This window comes from Chelonia mydas, chromosome 9 (assembly GCF_015237465.2).
Source record: "Chelonia mydas isolate rCheMyd1 chromosome 9, rCheMyd1.pri.v2, whole genome shotgun sequence".
NCBI classification, from domain to species: Eukaryota; Metazoa; Chordata; order Testudines; family Cheloniidae; genus Chelonia; species Chelonia mydas.
In genome coordinates, this window is record NC_057855.1 from 41040021 (window position 1) to 41055315 (window position 15295).

General features: G+C 39.1%; 1 protein-coding gene across 4 annotated transcripts; it reads right to left on the reverse strand.

The window, feature by feature from the left end:
* On the reverse strand, positions 1-11028 carry MRPS22 (mitochondrial ribosomal protein S22). 4 transcript variants are annotated; one of them, XM_043521664.1, is made up of 8 exons: positions 10890-11028; positions 6984-7147; positions 5482-5646; positions 4811-4954; positions 4147-4230; positions 2139-2284; positions 497-605; positions 1-207 (listed from the first exon to the last, which is right to left on the reverse strand). In XM_043521664.1, exons 2-8 carry the CDS (start codon positions 7077-7079, stop codon positions 115-117), a joined length of 837 nt encoding a protein of 278 aa, XP_043377599.1. In that variant the 5' UTR covers positions 7080-7147; positions 10890-11028; the 3' UTR covers positions 1-114. The 4 variants fall into 4 exon arrangements, with proteins under 4 accessions (XP_043377599.1, XP_007062532.1, XP_037765757.1 ...); XM_007062470.4 differs by lacking the exon at positions 10890-11028 and adding an exon at positions 8076-9060; XM_037909829.2 differs by lacking the exon at positions 10890-11028 and adding an exon at positions 8105-8249.
* Between the last annotated feature and the right edge of the window lie 4267 nt (positions 11029-15295).

Consider the following 15295-nt stretch of genomic DNA (forward strand, 5'->3'; position numbering starts at 1 on the left):
CTCAGTCACTTGTGTTTATTTTAGAGTTCTATACAGCACTAGCCACATTTTGTATTTCCCACAAGTTAAAATGATAGCCTGAAATTTAACACTTGATTAAATGAGCCTTTTATTTCACAAAGCTGCTGAACTAGCCAGTGCTTCTTGATAAGCCTGAAGAGCCAGCTCTATATATCCTATCTTCTTTGATTCTGTTTTCATGAACACCTGTTAAAGATAACAGCTATTAAAATGGTGATACAGTACAGAATTTATTGTACAATTTCTGATTTACAGAATGACTTTCTTGTGGCATTTCAGCATACCCCTTACTTTGTTAAAATTGTTAAGTTGGGTGTAGTGGTTTCTTACACATACCTCCTAATGTTTGTACAGTCATTTGATAGAGGGTTTCTTAAGGAACTAAGAGGCAGTGTGGCTACATATAAAGAAAGCAGGTATCAATGTGAACCTCACCTTTCCATTATTCTATCCAAAGCAGGAAAGTGTACTATACCTTGATTAAATCTACTCCATGAACTTCCTGTTCTTTTGCTTCTTTTGCTGATTGACAGTCAGGGTGGAGCATATGATAGAGGTTGATTAAGCATGTAGCATCATCCATTCTAAAAACAAGTTAAGACTCATTTCTTACAGTTTTTTGGAAATACCATAGCATTTTGTTAGTAAAAGGATATGAAAGTATGAAGGTACACCAGCCCATAACTAAGATCCAAGCAACACTTTGAACACATCTCCAAAGTGTAAGTGAGCTTCTATATCAAAGGTGTCACATTTTGGTACTCTTTATGCTATATGCAGAATAAGAATGCTAAGGGGCACTGGCTAAGGGTGTAGAGAAGCTGTCTTGTTAAGGCCTGTGCTATTAATCCCTCCCTAGCATACATTTCAAAATACACAATGGCTCTATATTCTGCCAAATGGGAATATTTATCTTCACCAATCCTGGAGTGTAAAATTGTTAACAATCCAGCCAGTTTCTAGAGCTTTCTCTGATGTTATTTTCCCTACTAAAAGCATTGAATCACATCTCCCAAAATTTAACTGAAAGGCAAATGAGAATTAGTCTTAAATGTAGATGACATGGTTACTTATCACCTCACAAAAAAGCAGCAGAAAGGGAAGAGTTTTTTCAGTAACTGGAGTTCCTCAAATAAATTCCCTTTAAATATTTTCCAGTCCTACATAATATTTGATTTTAAGCCTCACCCTCTACTGAACCTTTTAAAAAAAAAGTTCATATTTTTTCCCCAAGATGAATTTCAGTGAACGTGGTAGCCACTATTACAAGAATCCCATCTCCCCTTTAAAACAAGGATTTAAGATTTTATAGGGTACAAACAGTTCCCACTGTTTCACTTGTCAGTTAAAATCAAGTATCAGTCATTACATGTCATTTAAGAACATGTATCAGCTATCCCTGGTCTTGCACTAACATTTCCATCAAGGTTGTTTTGGAGCTATTAAAGATTGATTTGTAAATTAATAGTATATTTATTAGCTACTTAAAACGCATACTGTAGTCTAGTGGTAGCTGAAACAGCTCTGCTGGAATAATTTCTGTTCTTTTGCTGGTGTTCAAGAAAGTGAAGTCTCAAAGTGGCTGGAATGAGACATTTTTAGTGCAGGTGCTCTTAAGCAAGTAAAGTACCTCACTGAGGCCCTGGAAAGTCCAGGGCAAAAACCATGAACTGCCCAAAAATGCAGTCGTTTCCCCAATTTTAGTATGTATACAATAAGGACTAATGATACTTCATTTACACCCTGTCCTCCTAAAGGATAAGGCCAATCCTAAAATTCCACTTAATCATGAAGTGATCAGTTTACAAAGTATACACGTAATTTAAGATTGAGTCTCAACACTCAGTTAAAATGTGCCAAAAGTTATAAACTGCAATTATGATTATTTTTATTTTAAGTTAAATTCTGCAGGAACTAAGAGGTACAGGTCAGTATTGGCTCAATACAACCCATAACTTTTTTGCATGTATATTCCTTTGCATAAGCCAAAAATCACAGCATCTTATAGGAGAAATTTTGCAGTAGGTATTTTCAGGACTATTTGAAATCAGATTTGATATTAACTGTGTTTATATGCTAGGAAAACAAAGCAAAGCTAGTGTCCAAACAGCACTTACAAATTTCTCTGGATCATATCGATCAATAAGCCATCTGTCTTCTTCCTATTTACCAAATACCACACCATTCCTCCAAAGTGTCTTGTTGAACGTAGAAGATCATATTTGGCATGTTTATCAATGTCCTCATATGTCTGATGATGAACCTACCCAAAATGAGATTTTAGTTTACAATCCTGATAAACTGCCAGAAGAGTGACAAAGATTTACCTTTGCAACACCTGCAAAAGGTCTGAAATAGTGCTGACAGCACACAGATGGCCTCAAAACATTGTCAAACCTAGATGGCTGTACGTAAAAATCTTAATTTAGGTAACAGCACATCACATTGGGATATCCCAATTCTAGGGGGTAAATTAGAGGGAAATACTGACAGTCACAGCTAACATACTTTCATTATTTTGGGAAAATGTTAGTCTGAAGCCTTCAATCTACTCCTTCACTATGCTCAAGTGACAGGATCTACACCCAAAGCAGGGAGGAAGCAGAAGATGTATGCTTAGTGTATATCCATGCAAGGAACCAGCAAGAGCACCTGCAGTCTCAGACCTCAGTTTCAATAGATGCTGTGAGGTAAAATGTGTTAATAGTTTATGAAAAAAAATTTTAAAAGTCTAAATTTGCTTTTTCAACAATATCTACTTAAACTTATTTTTCACACTATATCCCAGTTTGAATAATAAAAACACAATTGCTCTTTGGTTTGTAAATCAGTTTCACTTTCAAGTTCTGACATAGCAGGAAGCTTCAGTGTTTGGGTTATGGGAATGGTTTAACGTTGATTTCAAGGAACTACTGAAGTAAGATGCTATTTAGCATGAGTAAGGGTGACAATCAGGCTCAAAATGACATCTTATGGTAGAGTATAGGAAAGGTTATTAAGAAAAAGTTAAGGGAAACAAATTCTGCTAAATATGGAACTATGTTCTCATACATTTTCAATTAACACTAAAGTTTTACAACTATATCGTGCACTTGAATTAAGAATACAGGTTCCAAGAGTTAATCAAAATGGATACGTAAAACATTAAATTCTTCTTTATTCCAATTAGGAGCACTTGGCACGACTTAAAGTTAGGAGCCAATCTTTATAAATCTTAGCTAGTGCCCCTAAATAATTTCAAGTAGCTAGTACAAACAAAAGTACTATTTACTTTTTTCACTTGGAATCTTAAAGTTTATTTGTGTCTGCTCCAGTCATATTTTGTAAACAAATAACTGATTTGAGTAGTCTTACTGAAGTCAATGGGACTATCTAAATAAGTAAAATTACACACATGCCTAACTGTATGTAGGAGAGTATTTCTTAATGTTAACAGTTAAGCTTTGAAATATGAATGTTTTTAATTTTATCTTTGACACAAACTTATACTTTCCCAGAAAATTTTTGTAGCTACTCTTTTCACAACAACAACAAGTTGAGATTTTTAGCTTGCTTACTTTGTCCAATTGATAGCATTGTACACAATCTGTTTGTGTGGGTCTTTCACACCACCACAACAGAGAGAAAAATATTGACAAAGAACCTACAGCTGGAGTAAGTGTAGTAGCGGAAGCCATTTTTAACGCATTACATTCACTAGATATCAAGTTGGTAGAGTCCCTTTAACTTACCAGAATTTTGTACATATTATACAGTTTTGTGTGTATTGTTCACTAAAGTTGAATTTGTTTTGAAATGGTAAACATGTTGATAGTGTTACAAAAAAGCAACAGTTGCATAGATAATTTATTAAGTGAAAATAGAGAATCAGAAGTAGATACAATTGGACAGTGATTTTTTTGTTTTCATAACATGCTGATCTCATAGAAAAATGCATATTAAAAGAACCGTACATACATTTTCACTAAATTTTCAGCTGCATTTTTATATCTATGCAGCCACTAAAAGGCAATATGATTTTTCAATCACTGTGGTCTATAGAGAACTCATATTTTCATACAAACAAAAACCTACAAGTTGTCATTGGCATTAACTTTCCTATTAGAAATAATAAAATGGACTTACTCTGATATAGTTAGCTGAATCTGGCTCAAACTGTGCAATGCACAGGTTAAGTACATCTTCATGACGGTCCTCACGAAACACAGTCTAAAATGACAATTGTAATTCAGGAATGAATTTTATATTACCCCTTATTCTAAAATGAAGAAATTAAGCAGTCAGTACTTTTCTATTTTAAGTAATGACACCTTTCAGGAAACGTCAACAGGTACAAGGCCAAGAATGACAAGCCACCTGAGTGCAATAATTGCCTTTAGATTCCTTACTGCAATAATGAAATGAAATATATAAAAGTAAAGAAAAAAACAAACAATTTGTTTGCTGGAAGCCACACTGCATATTCAGGTCAGGCACGTAGTCTTATCAATACACACAGTAGTTAAGTGTGGACCTGTAACAGACAACTCAATCCATCTGATTCATCTGCACAAAATTTGTTTGTTCCTGACTACCAGACCTGTAAATTTATGAAAATGAGCTATGCTGATAAGTACCTTTACACAAGACTAACTGCATGCACACTACAGGTTTCTAAACCAATATCACTGAAGTGGAACAAAAACAAGGCCTTTACAACACACTTTTAAAAACTTTCAGTTTCAGTAACACACTATACCAGAAGAGCAACACTAGTGATGAATCTCCACAAAGCCAAAAACAAAATTACCGTAAGGTTTTCATTCTTGAATATTGGTGGTGGAACGAGTTTGCGTCCCTCTCTCGGGAAGTACACCTGAATCATCCTGTCCCGTTCTTCCCACGTGGCCTTACGTAATACACCACTTGGTTCTCTAACTACAATGAAACGCTCCTGAAATCAATGGGGGAAAAATTTTTTTTGCACATTTTATCACCATATTTTTCCCTTAGTATTCTGAGGTGAGGTGGGAGAAATCTGGCTGGAAAAATCCTACTGTGCAGCAGCTCAGGATAAGCAGAAATTCTAGAAACAGGCTTTCCTAATCACTTAACTGTAAACTTGTCCAATGTCGTTCATATTTATGCTTGTTACTCATGTTCTAGAGATGGAAAAAAACTAGTTACAAGGGAAATTCACTGAACGCTTACTGAATAATTGCAAATATCTGGCTTTCTTCTGAACACCCAAAAATGAGATCTGACTCCCCTCCTTTCCTTTCAAGAGAAATTACAGCATCAGAATGTAATTTTTAGTTCTGCTGGCAATAAATGTTTCCTCAATTTTATACTGTACTTACCTGAGGTTGAACTGTGATAACATATTTTAGTGAAACCCAAGATTGTTCCTTTGAAGTTACAAGTAAAAATCAGGTAATAGTCAAGAAGCTCTCTTGCAGAATATATTAGTAAGTTACTCACACGGTGTGGAGTGCTATAAGTTATATCAGTAAACACATATTTGACAGTTTCAGTTCCTTCCAGGATCCTGTCTTCTGCCAACACATCATCAATTGGCTCTCGCTCACTCAGAACAGGGGGCATTTTTAATAGTTCTTTAGCTTCCCCAATGGCTTTTCTTGTGGCCTAAAAAGAGAAAATCCAATAACTGTACAGTGAAATATCATACTGGATTGAAGAGTCAATTCGGTACCGGGATGTTAAAAAATAAACTTCCCTCAACTTTTACTACACTGAAATATATTCCAGAGAGAGACACGGGCTGGCTAAAATACTATGCAGGCGATTCTTGTATAAATGATATACCACTAGTTCTGACTTAAAAACACTGCTTTGTCATACTCTTGAGTACTTCTCCTGAAGGAAGACTGGAAATTGGGAAAGGTGGACAATAGATTCAAAGAGAATACTGAAGGTGCTGAAGTCACCTAATTTATTTCAGCTAGTCCCTAGGTGCATTAAAACACCACCACCTGCTTAGGAGAGACCCAGGATTGTGGTAGTAACAAAACTGGCTTAAGTTAGGAATCTCAACCATCCAGAGGTTCAGCCAGGGAACAGAGAAGACACTGCAGAAAAGAGACTTCCAGGATTTTAGGTAGTTTGGACATGAAACAAATATACATAGAAAACACACACACAGAACAGCAAAGAAAAAAAATGAAGTTTAATAAAAAAAGTCATCATTCTAGAGAGACAGAACTATATGCAGTTTACTCTCTTCCATATACAATAAACCAAAACCCAAGAGAAAAGGAGAAAGAAAGACTTCAGGGTAAAATATCTTCTGAGATACTTAGAAGGACATCACTACATTGAAATCTAGTCACTTAAAAGAGTTAAAAGCATCTTTGGTACTATAATACATCTGTGCCCAAGTTGCCCTGCCTTTTTGTTAGTTTACTATAGGTTTCATTTTCCTTTAAAAAAAAAAAAAAAAAAAAATGTATTCCACCCCTGCAGTTATGCTGAATCTCAACTTTTGCACAGGCCTTAATGATTGTGAAGTCATCAACCTACTTCAGCCTTTTACTAAACAAAGACAGACTGCTAAGGACAAAGAAATCAGGAGTCTGATTCACACTGCTTGAGTAGAGTTGGTATTGAATTTCAAAGACATTGAACAGATTTAAAACAATTTTGTTTTTAAATTGTGTTTTCCTGGTAACATTTCCCATTAATCTTTTGAAAAATGTATGCCTACTGACATTCAACTCCTCACACAGAAAAAAGTAATCAAAGGAAATTGACCGTCACTTAGAGTACCAGTAAAATATATGTTATTTACAAAATGGGATGGAATGGTGTAGTAGAGGACAGAATTTCAAATATATTTTATATAATGCTTAATATAGGTCTGTCAGTAAGACAGCTGTATTCATGAAAGTATACAAGAGCTTTATCTGTCGTAAACGTTTTGATTAAACAAATATATATATATTTTTAAAAGAATGGCATCATACCTCTGCTAGCTGTTTTTCTGTCATTAATTTGTAAGTGGGTGGTTTAAGCTCCTGTTTAATGGGTCTAAAAATCTTCTGCAAATCCAACCCCGTCATCTTAGAGAGTAAACTCTGAACAAGTTCATCCGTAAAACAAGGCTTTGTGACATCTGACTTCTTTTTGTCTGAAAGAGATTTTATAAAAATTAGTTTCTTTTCTTTGGCTTAGACTAACACCCAATAGGCTCAAAGTTCTGAATACCAGACCTGTGTAAAAAGAAAAGGAGTACTTGTGGCACCTTAGAGACTAACCAATTTATCTGAGCATAAGCTTTCGTGAGCTACAGCTCACTTCATCGGCTGTAGCTCACTAAAGCTTATGCTCAAACAAATTGGTTAGTCTCTAAGGTGCCACAAGTACTCCTTTTCTTTTTGCGAATACGGACTAACACGGCTGTTACTCTGAGACCTGTGTAGTTTAGGCATATGCCAGTCAAGAATGAAACAGACCAAGAAGTGAAATGTGCAAGTGACAAGTTCCTTCAATACTTTCAAAATTCAAGGCATTAGTCTGGAGGGTAAAACTCCAGAACATACTGACTGTTCGCAAGTTAGGCAGTGCTCAGGAAAGAACCACTTTTGAGCATTTTCAGGTCTAAAACATATTGAGTTTGTGTTTAGAGTATCCTGTTCCACCCCATGTCTCCAAGCGTTCAGAAGATAAAGGGGTGTACAGGTGCTAGAACTAGTGCTGCCGCACCCCCGGGCTTGAAGTGGTTTCCATCATGTACAGGGTTTACCGTTTGGTTCAATGGCTCTCAGCACCCTTGAAGGGGTGGCACAGCTCTGTCCCTGCAGGCTCTCCAAGGCTTTCCAGAGCCAGCCTGCACTAGCGAGCCAGGGCTTTCCTACCCAGGGCGGGGAGCGGGCGCGCAGGGGGCGGGGACTTGGCTGTTGCCCGAGGGCCAAGAGCCCAAGCGGACGCGGACGCAGGAGAGATCCGGGGAGCAGCGCAGGACGCGGGGCTGCGCCAACACACCCACCAGCTCGCTTCCCGCCTCCCTCCCTGTCCCTTCCGCAGGCCATGGGCTCGAGGCGCGCCCGGCAACCTACCGGCCTCTGAGCCCGCGTCCTGGCCGTACCTGCGGCTCCCCAGCAGGGCGCGCCCTGGGCGCTGCACCCCGAGAGGAGCTGCCGCGCGGTGCCACAAGCGCTGCCACCGGGACCCTCCGAGGGCCGCCATGCCGGTGCGCTACTCAGTCCGCCGCGCTCTCACAACGCGACTTCCGGGAGGCCGCGCTAGGCACGCTGGGACGTGTAGTCCCTGGGACGCACCGCCAGCACTGGGCCCCGAGGGGTGGCGGGAAGTGAAGAGCCTGAGAGGGGGTGGGTCAGTGTCTGCCATGGGAGACTGCCAGAGGCGGAGCCATTGAGAATATTAATATTCATTGAGGTCAGTTTCCTAAGGCCAGACAGGTGTCATCAGGAGGGTGGAGGCAGGCCTAGAACCGAGATAAAGTAGGAATTTCTGTTCCACTGGAAATGCAATGTTTGGGGGGCCGGGGACCTCTGGATTGGAATAAAAATCAAAACTTTGGAAGTTTCCTGAGAAAAAATTTTCAAAAGAAAAAATAAAAAGTGGATTCCAGGTCAGAGCAGTGGCTGAACTGCAATAGACAAATAATATAGACACAACCAATAAACAGATTTCTAAATGAAAAAAATCAAAATATGCTGTTCCGACTCTTATTGAGTCTTGAGTTGACTCTTATTGAAATGCTTATTTTTTAAATGTTGTTATCAAAACAAAATGTGGTCAAACAGACCCATTTCTATGGAGTGTTTTCATTTTGACGAATTGATGTTGTCCAATGGAAAAATGTTTTGTCAGAAAATTTTTGACCAGCTCTAAGCAGCAGTTTACTTCTGTCTGCTATGGTCATTCATTAGCTGACCACTGCTGGTTGTTTCTCCCCATGCTTTTCTCTGCAGTTTTGGGAGCTGGGTCTGCTATATAAACTAGTATCAAAAGTAAGTATGTAAAATATATTTTCTGAAAACAACAAAAAGCCCCCAATCCCTTGTGTGTTGGGGTATACAGACACCACACTAGCCAGAAAGGGGTTAATGAGAAAGTGTGGGCTCAATCAGACCTGCTCTGTTACACCTGTGAGAGATGATAAGCCTGGAAAGAGGGGACTGAAAGCAGGAAAGCTCTGTGCAGTGATGGTTGGTTTAGAAAAGGAATGAACCTTTTGTGTTATTCAATTAGATTCAATTAGCTAGGTCTCAGTAGACGTTCAGAGACTACTTGAAAGAAAGCCTGGCTGGGGCCAGGCTCTTTCCAACTGCTCTTAGAGTCCAGAATCTTCTGGGGGTGGGGGGCTGGTAGATAGGCCTGGTGCAGGACTTTTATGCTTTCTTTGTTCTCGATTAGTCTGTTTTTTCTCTGGTATGTATGGAGATATGAACCTAGGAAGGGGCTATGGGAAAAACCTAGAGACAGACTAGAGTAAGAGGTAACCCAGGGGGCTTGACTAGACAGACCTTAGCTACTTGCTACAGGGTCCCTGGGCTGAAACCTAGAGTAAAGGGAGGGCTTGGTTTCCCCCACAAGTGCCCCAAGGAAGGTGGTCTGAAGATCCTTTTGCAGGTTTGAGCTCAGGCTGAAGACTTAATGTGAGACTGGTGGACTTTTGTTCTGTAGGACTCTCTGTTGCCCCTGAAGGGGTGGGACTGTTCGTGACCTAGCTGGAGGACTGAATCAGAATAAGTAGTACACCACTGCAGGGCTGCAGCAACTGTTTGCAGAGTGTGCTGGAAGAGAAGACCCTGCTATACTATCCCCAGCCATGATGGGTTGTGCTGGCCAGTGAGTCACACTTCTACACCTTGTATCCCCAATAATGTCATACTTACAGAAACTTGTTTGTGGCAGAGCCTGTAGACTCATCAGATACAGAAAAGAAAAAGTAACTAATAAAATGTGCATGTTTTCACCAACACACTAACCAGCATCCTGGGGTTTGGTCTTACAGGGAATGTTATTTAGCACAGGTTCTCTTTTGATTAGCTGGTATGGACCACTGGCTAAATGGATTGATAACTTATTGTCAAAGCGGGAATTACAGTAGTGCTAGTGTAACCTTTAGGGGTGGGCTACAGTTCACTTCAATTCCCATCTCCAGTGCCTTAAAAAAAAAAACCCAACTCCCATAGAAAGTAGCCGGAGATCCAGACTTCATCTCTAAGGATTTTCAGCAAAGATTGCACAGGGTCAACCTCCCCGCATTTGAGTCCCAAAAGGAACTAAAGAAATTAATGTAATCAAATAACTTCGTAAAATCTTATGATAAAGAAACCTAATTTTTACAGCATGACATGGCTATTTTATAATCCACAGACATTACCGTCAGTTAAACATAAAGAAAAAAATTTAAAATCTGAACAGTTCAGTCCCCACAGAAATTCAGTGAGAAGAAACTGAAAGTTCCAAAAAGCTTAGGTTTTGTTCACTTATGTCTCAGTTAAAAGGCTTTGATCATCAAATCTATCTATAGTCTGCTGAGTCTAAAACAACACCTTTTCTCCACTTGCTTGTCGGAATCTGCAGTTGGAATCCATACATATTCTTCCTCTGCTGAAATCACTGCTAGCTAGTCAGCTAACTAATTAACCAAACACTCAGTTAAGTGTACAGATTTAAAGAAAACCCGGTTACAAGAAAATACAAAACTGAGAATACCAAAATATAGATGACTCTTTTCCCATTACTACATTTAAAGAAAAGTTGGTGACTCAAACTAGTTGAGACAATTTAACTAGAACAGTTCAGTTAAAATCAAAACAACATTCAAAGCATACAATTAAAAAATAAGTTATTTTCCCCTCCCAATTTCCCCTTACTATAATTAGCATTCTCCATACCTCCCTGTTAGAGGGCTAACAATGTCACGAACTTGCTGTAAAATGCTTCAGAGTTAGGAACAGCAGCCTGCTTTCTGCTCCTGGGCTCAGCTTCTCCCAGCTCACACAAGGCACATAGCCTTCTGCAAAGCAGCTGCCCTGACTGCTTGCCCTCATGGAGTCTGAACCCAGCAACAGGGAACCATTGGAGCATACCCAAAACTACCATACCCAGTTCCAGAAGCTTCTGGATGTGGCATGCTTAATTGGCCTACCAACAATGACCCAGACACAACTCACTTCTACCTCCCCCAATGGGTCTCTTAAAGAGATATCTCCCTATTAGGCACATGGGTTACACTAGGAAAAAAGGAAAATGCTTCAACTGAATTTGTTTTAAAAAATTCAAAGAAAATGTTACAACAGAAATTGTAGATGGATTGTGTTTACAGTAATAACATACTTACCAAATCTGATATGGCAGTCTCATATGGATAGCAGACTTGCTTGTTTGATAAACTAGGATGGAAAAAAATAAGAAAAAAAGAGTCAATTAAAATATCAATTATTTTCTTGAAAATAATCGGCATTCTACAAATCATACCTTACAGAGCTGATCAACAAACAGAATTTCCACACTCTGGAAAACTCCAATATTTTGAAATTTGTTTTCATCCAGACAAAAAAGCCACAATATCAGAACTTTTCAGAGAACACAAATTTCAAAAATACTCCTTTTGCTTTGGAAATGTTGAAGTGTTTCTCTTGCTGGCTATCTGGTTGAGATCCTGTGCAACTGGTTTGAGAAGCTGAGTTTCCTAAATTGGGAGCATGACTGTGAGAGGCAGGGAAAAACCTAAAATCCACATAAAATTAAGAAATATTAATAACAGCATGCCCCATTTCTTTTTAAGCAAAGTGCCACATATCCTTCAATAGGGACTTTGTCTAAAAGTTAATGAACGATGTGCCTGGCTATTTTCTTTCCTAATCACATGACATATCCTATTAAAGGGATGGAGGGATCTCCTACTTGGTAGGTTTGCTAGCGGGTGCAGTGGAATGGTTAAAAGGGAAAAGCGAAGGTGACTAAAACTTGAATGCTGCTGTTACTAACTAATCTGTATTCCATAACTACTATCATATATACAGAAAATATGATGTGGCATAATTTTCTTGCTGGCTATTTCATCTGGTTCCCTTATAATCAGCTTCTGGTATGGGTATTTATCTTGTTCTGAGCTTGACAATCTGCCTGAGAGGGGGAAATTCTGTAGTAATTTTGCATAATATTAAGATGCTACTGTTTTCTTTATGAATTTGAGACTTGCATGACCTATCAGGGGATAAATCCATATCCTAAATGGCAAGCTCTGTGTCTGGCACATAAGAAGGGATAATTCCAAAAAAATGGGCAAATTAATCATTCATTTTAATGACTTAAAAATCAATTTCCTAAGGAAAGAATGTCTCTTAAGTTGAGATACCAGTTTCCTTCCCTTTTCTGGAAGGAGTAGCTATCTGACTTGTGATGGTTTTAGTCTCATGCTCTCCATAAAGCCTGTGGTATTTAGTCTTTAGAAAGCTAAAGTAATAAAATAAATGCCAACCATATTTAAAAACAAATAAAATTGTATCCCTCAATAAATCAAATATCAGAACTCTTTATGTGGCAGATCCTGTCTCCTAGAGGGATAATTGACTGGAGGATTAAAAGATATGAAACAGTGAAAAACTGTTAAAACATGTGTGTTGTTTTCATTTCAACACAACCAGCATCCTGTGACTTACACAAAATGTTATTTGAATAGGTTCTATTTTCATCAGCTGGCTTGGGTATTTTACTACTGGTTTGATGGGTTGCTGTCTCTTGTTGGCATCATGTCACAGCAGGAATTACATCATCTCGGGGGGGGGAAGGGAGCATTATGTTTTTGGTAGTATGCTTAGTGTGATGGCAGAATCAGTTTCATAATTGGCAGGTTGATGAGTTTAGATAGGTAAAAGAAAAGGAGAGAGAAGACAAAACATGGATTTTATTGTCACAAAATAATCCATCTTCTACACATCCTACCTTATTTCTAAAGAATAGGACTTGGCATAGTTTTTACCTTGTGTAGCTGCTTGGTCATTTTATGCTGTGGCCTCTTGTTATCCTGGCTTCTTAACTAAGTGTGACAAAGAAGAACGTAAGTATCCATAAAAATTATAAATATATAGAAGTACCGTCTTCTTTCTTAATTTCATACTTAAATGACCAGGCTAGAGCCACTGTCTGTCTACTTTTCTGGCTTATGTAGTGGAGCGTCTTAAAGGAAAAATGAAAATAGGAGAGGAAATTTACAGGTTTCTGTTATTAATTTATATTCTACTATACATCGTATTTGTGGAACCGTGTAATATGATACAATTTCCACCTGACTAGCTGGTTTGATGCCTTCCTCATTGGCTTCTGAGTTTGACCATGTATCAGAGAAGAAAATTTGAGGTGGTATTCATAAAATTAAGAAGACACTATTGCTTTAACCACTTTGTCAGGGGTGCAGTCTCTCTACTAGATGGTAGGTTCTTTGTCTAGCATATCAAATATTATGATCTAGTAGAAAAAAATCAAAATATGAATGTTAATAGGTCTTAAAATTATTTCCTTTAAAATATAATTATTGACAACTTTAAAAGTTCTGCAGCACTGGTTTCCTTCTTAGGGAGTAGAGCTGGTTGCTCTGATTATTTTTCTACTGTTTTTCTTATGGAGCCTCAGAGTTTCTCTACATTTCACCAGCTTGTGATCATCAGAGTGCACTGCACTGTGTCCTTGTCCACTTCCACCCGACATGTCCCCCAAAACACTGCTATACTAGAGCAGTTAAAAATACACATGGACATAAAACAAATGAGGCCACCGGTGGACTTTTTTGTGGCCACAACAGCCTCCAAAGCATGGGTAGAGATTGGGGAGGAACATGGGTGGGCATTGGCTCCCCTAATCTGCAGACATTGATAGTGGAGGGGCACAATTGAAAAGTTCGGCCACCCATGAGCAGCTCGGGTCACAGCCCCCTCCCGAAAAGCAGCAGCCCTTCCCTGTATCATCCAGCTGTTGCTCCTGAATAGCTGTTACCAAGGGCAGTAAGATGCGCCACCATGGTGTTTGTGCTGGTGCCGCCAGCAGGGATTGGTGCCCTGAACCATGCAGCCTCCTCAGCAGCTCCGGACAGCACCTCTGGAGACACATGGGGCCGATGTGCATGGCGGCATAGGTGGCTCTTGTGAGTGGAGGTGGCATTCGGTCGCCGGGACGCTCCCCTGCTCCCACCTGGCTGCGGCACAGGGAGCCTGGGACTCTGCAGGCCTCTGGTGAGTTCCCGACCCACCTTCTCCGGGGCGGGCTTTGGCTGAAGGGCCGCGGGAGGCAGGAACAGAGAGACGGGTCGGCCCTTGGACATGTATATGTGCATGTTTATTTGTTTTTCCTAAAGTTAATTATTTTAGAAAAAATTGTCAGAGTGGCCACCAGCAAAAGTTGGTGGCCACGTTCTGAGGCCACCAAAACATTTGTTGTGGGAAGCAATTTTATATTTCAACTCCTCCCGCTGTGCTTTGATTAAAACCACTTCTTGATAAAATGTTGTTGTTGTTTCTACCTTTACTTCTAAATGCCCTGAACTCTGGAACTTTATATCTGCTTCTCTCAATCTCCATGTCCTTTTTCTATCTATCTTGGTTTTCCTTGCTATCCCATTATTTTTCTCTTCAACTTCCATCTCATACTAGATTTACTGGAGTACCCTTCCACTTGTTGCTAGGTTTCTCCTTGCTGGAATATCAGTAAGAAGCCAATGACCTGCCATCCAACCTTTGCAGTCCATTTTAAAGGGACAGCACATTTCATTGCCTACTTCTACCAATGTTGCTATGGACTCCTTACTTAGTATGGTCAATTTACACTATAATAGAAATATGAACTGCTCCAAAATGATAGGCCTCTATCACCTGAACTGAAGAGAACTCCCTATTAGCTAAACTATTATAGCATTACTAACTTCTCTTACATAGTGCTCTTCATCTGTAGATCTTAAAGCACTGCACAAACTTTTTCCTAAGGTATGTGGGTTCGCACTCCTGTTCTCTGCTGATAATCACTGCACACTCAGCCAGACTAAAGATGGAAATAGACAAACTGCATGCCCCCAAATGTGACAGCCAGTCTTCCTAATTCCTCCTCTTTCTTTCTTTCAGTCACAGATTAAAGCCACAATTCAGCAAAATATCCAAGCGCATGATTAAAATTAAGCATATGCTTAATTCCCATTAATTTCCAAGTGGTTTAAAATTAGCATATGCTTAAGTGCTTTGTTAATTCTGCCTAAATTCTGTTGTTTGCCTCCTGAAAAATGGGAATTAAAATTTTGGGAGAAAAAGTTTTA

Excerpts from the sequence above, each read along its gene's own strand:
- MRPS22 (XM_007062470.4), bottom strand. The coding sequence starts at position 8,205 with ATGGCGGCCCTCGGAGGGTCCCGGTGGCAGCGCTTGTGGCACCGCGCG. Across the intron at positions 4,955-5,481 it reads CTTATAGCACTCCACACCGT|GAGCGTTTCATTGTAGTTAG; the intron begins GTGAGTAACTTA and ends CATTGATTTCAG. Across the intron at positions 208-496 it reads ATGGAGTAGATTTAATCAAG|GTGTTCATGAAAACAGAATC; the intron begins GTATAGTACACT and ends TATCTTTAACAG.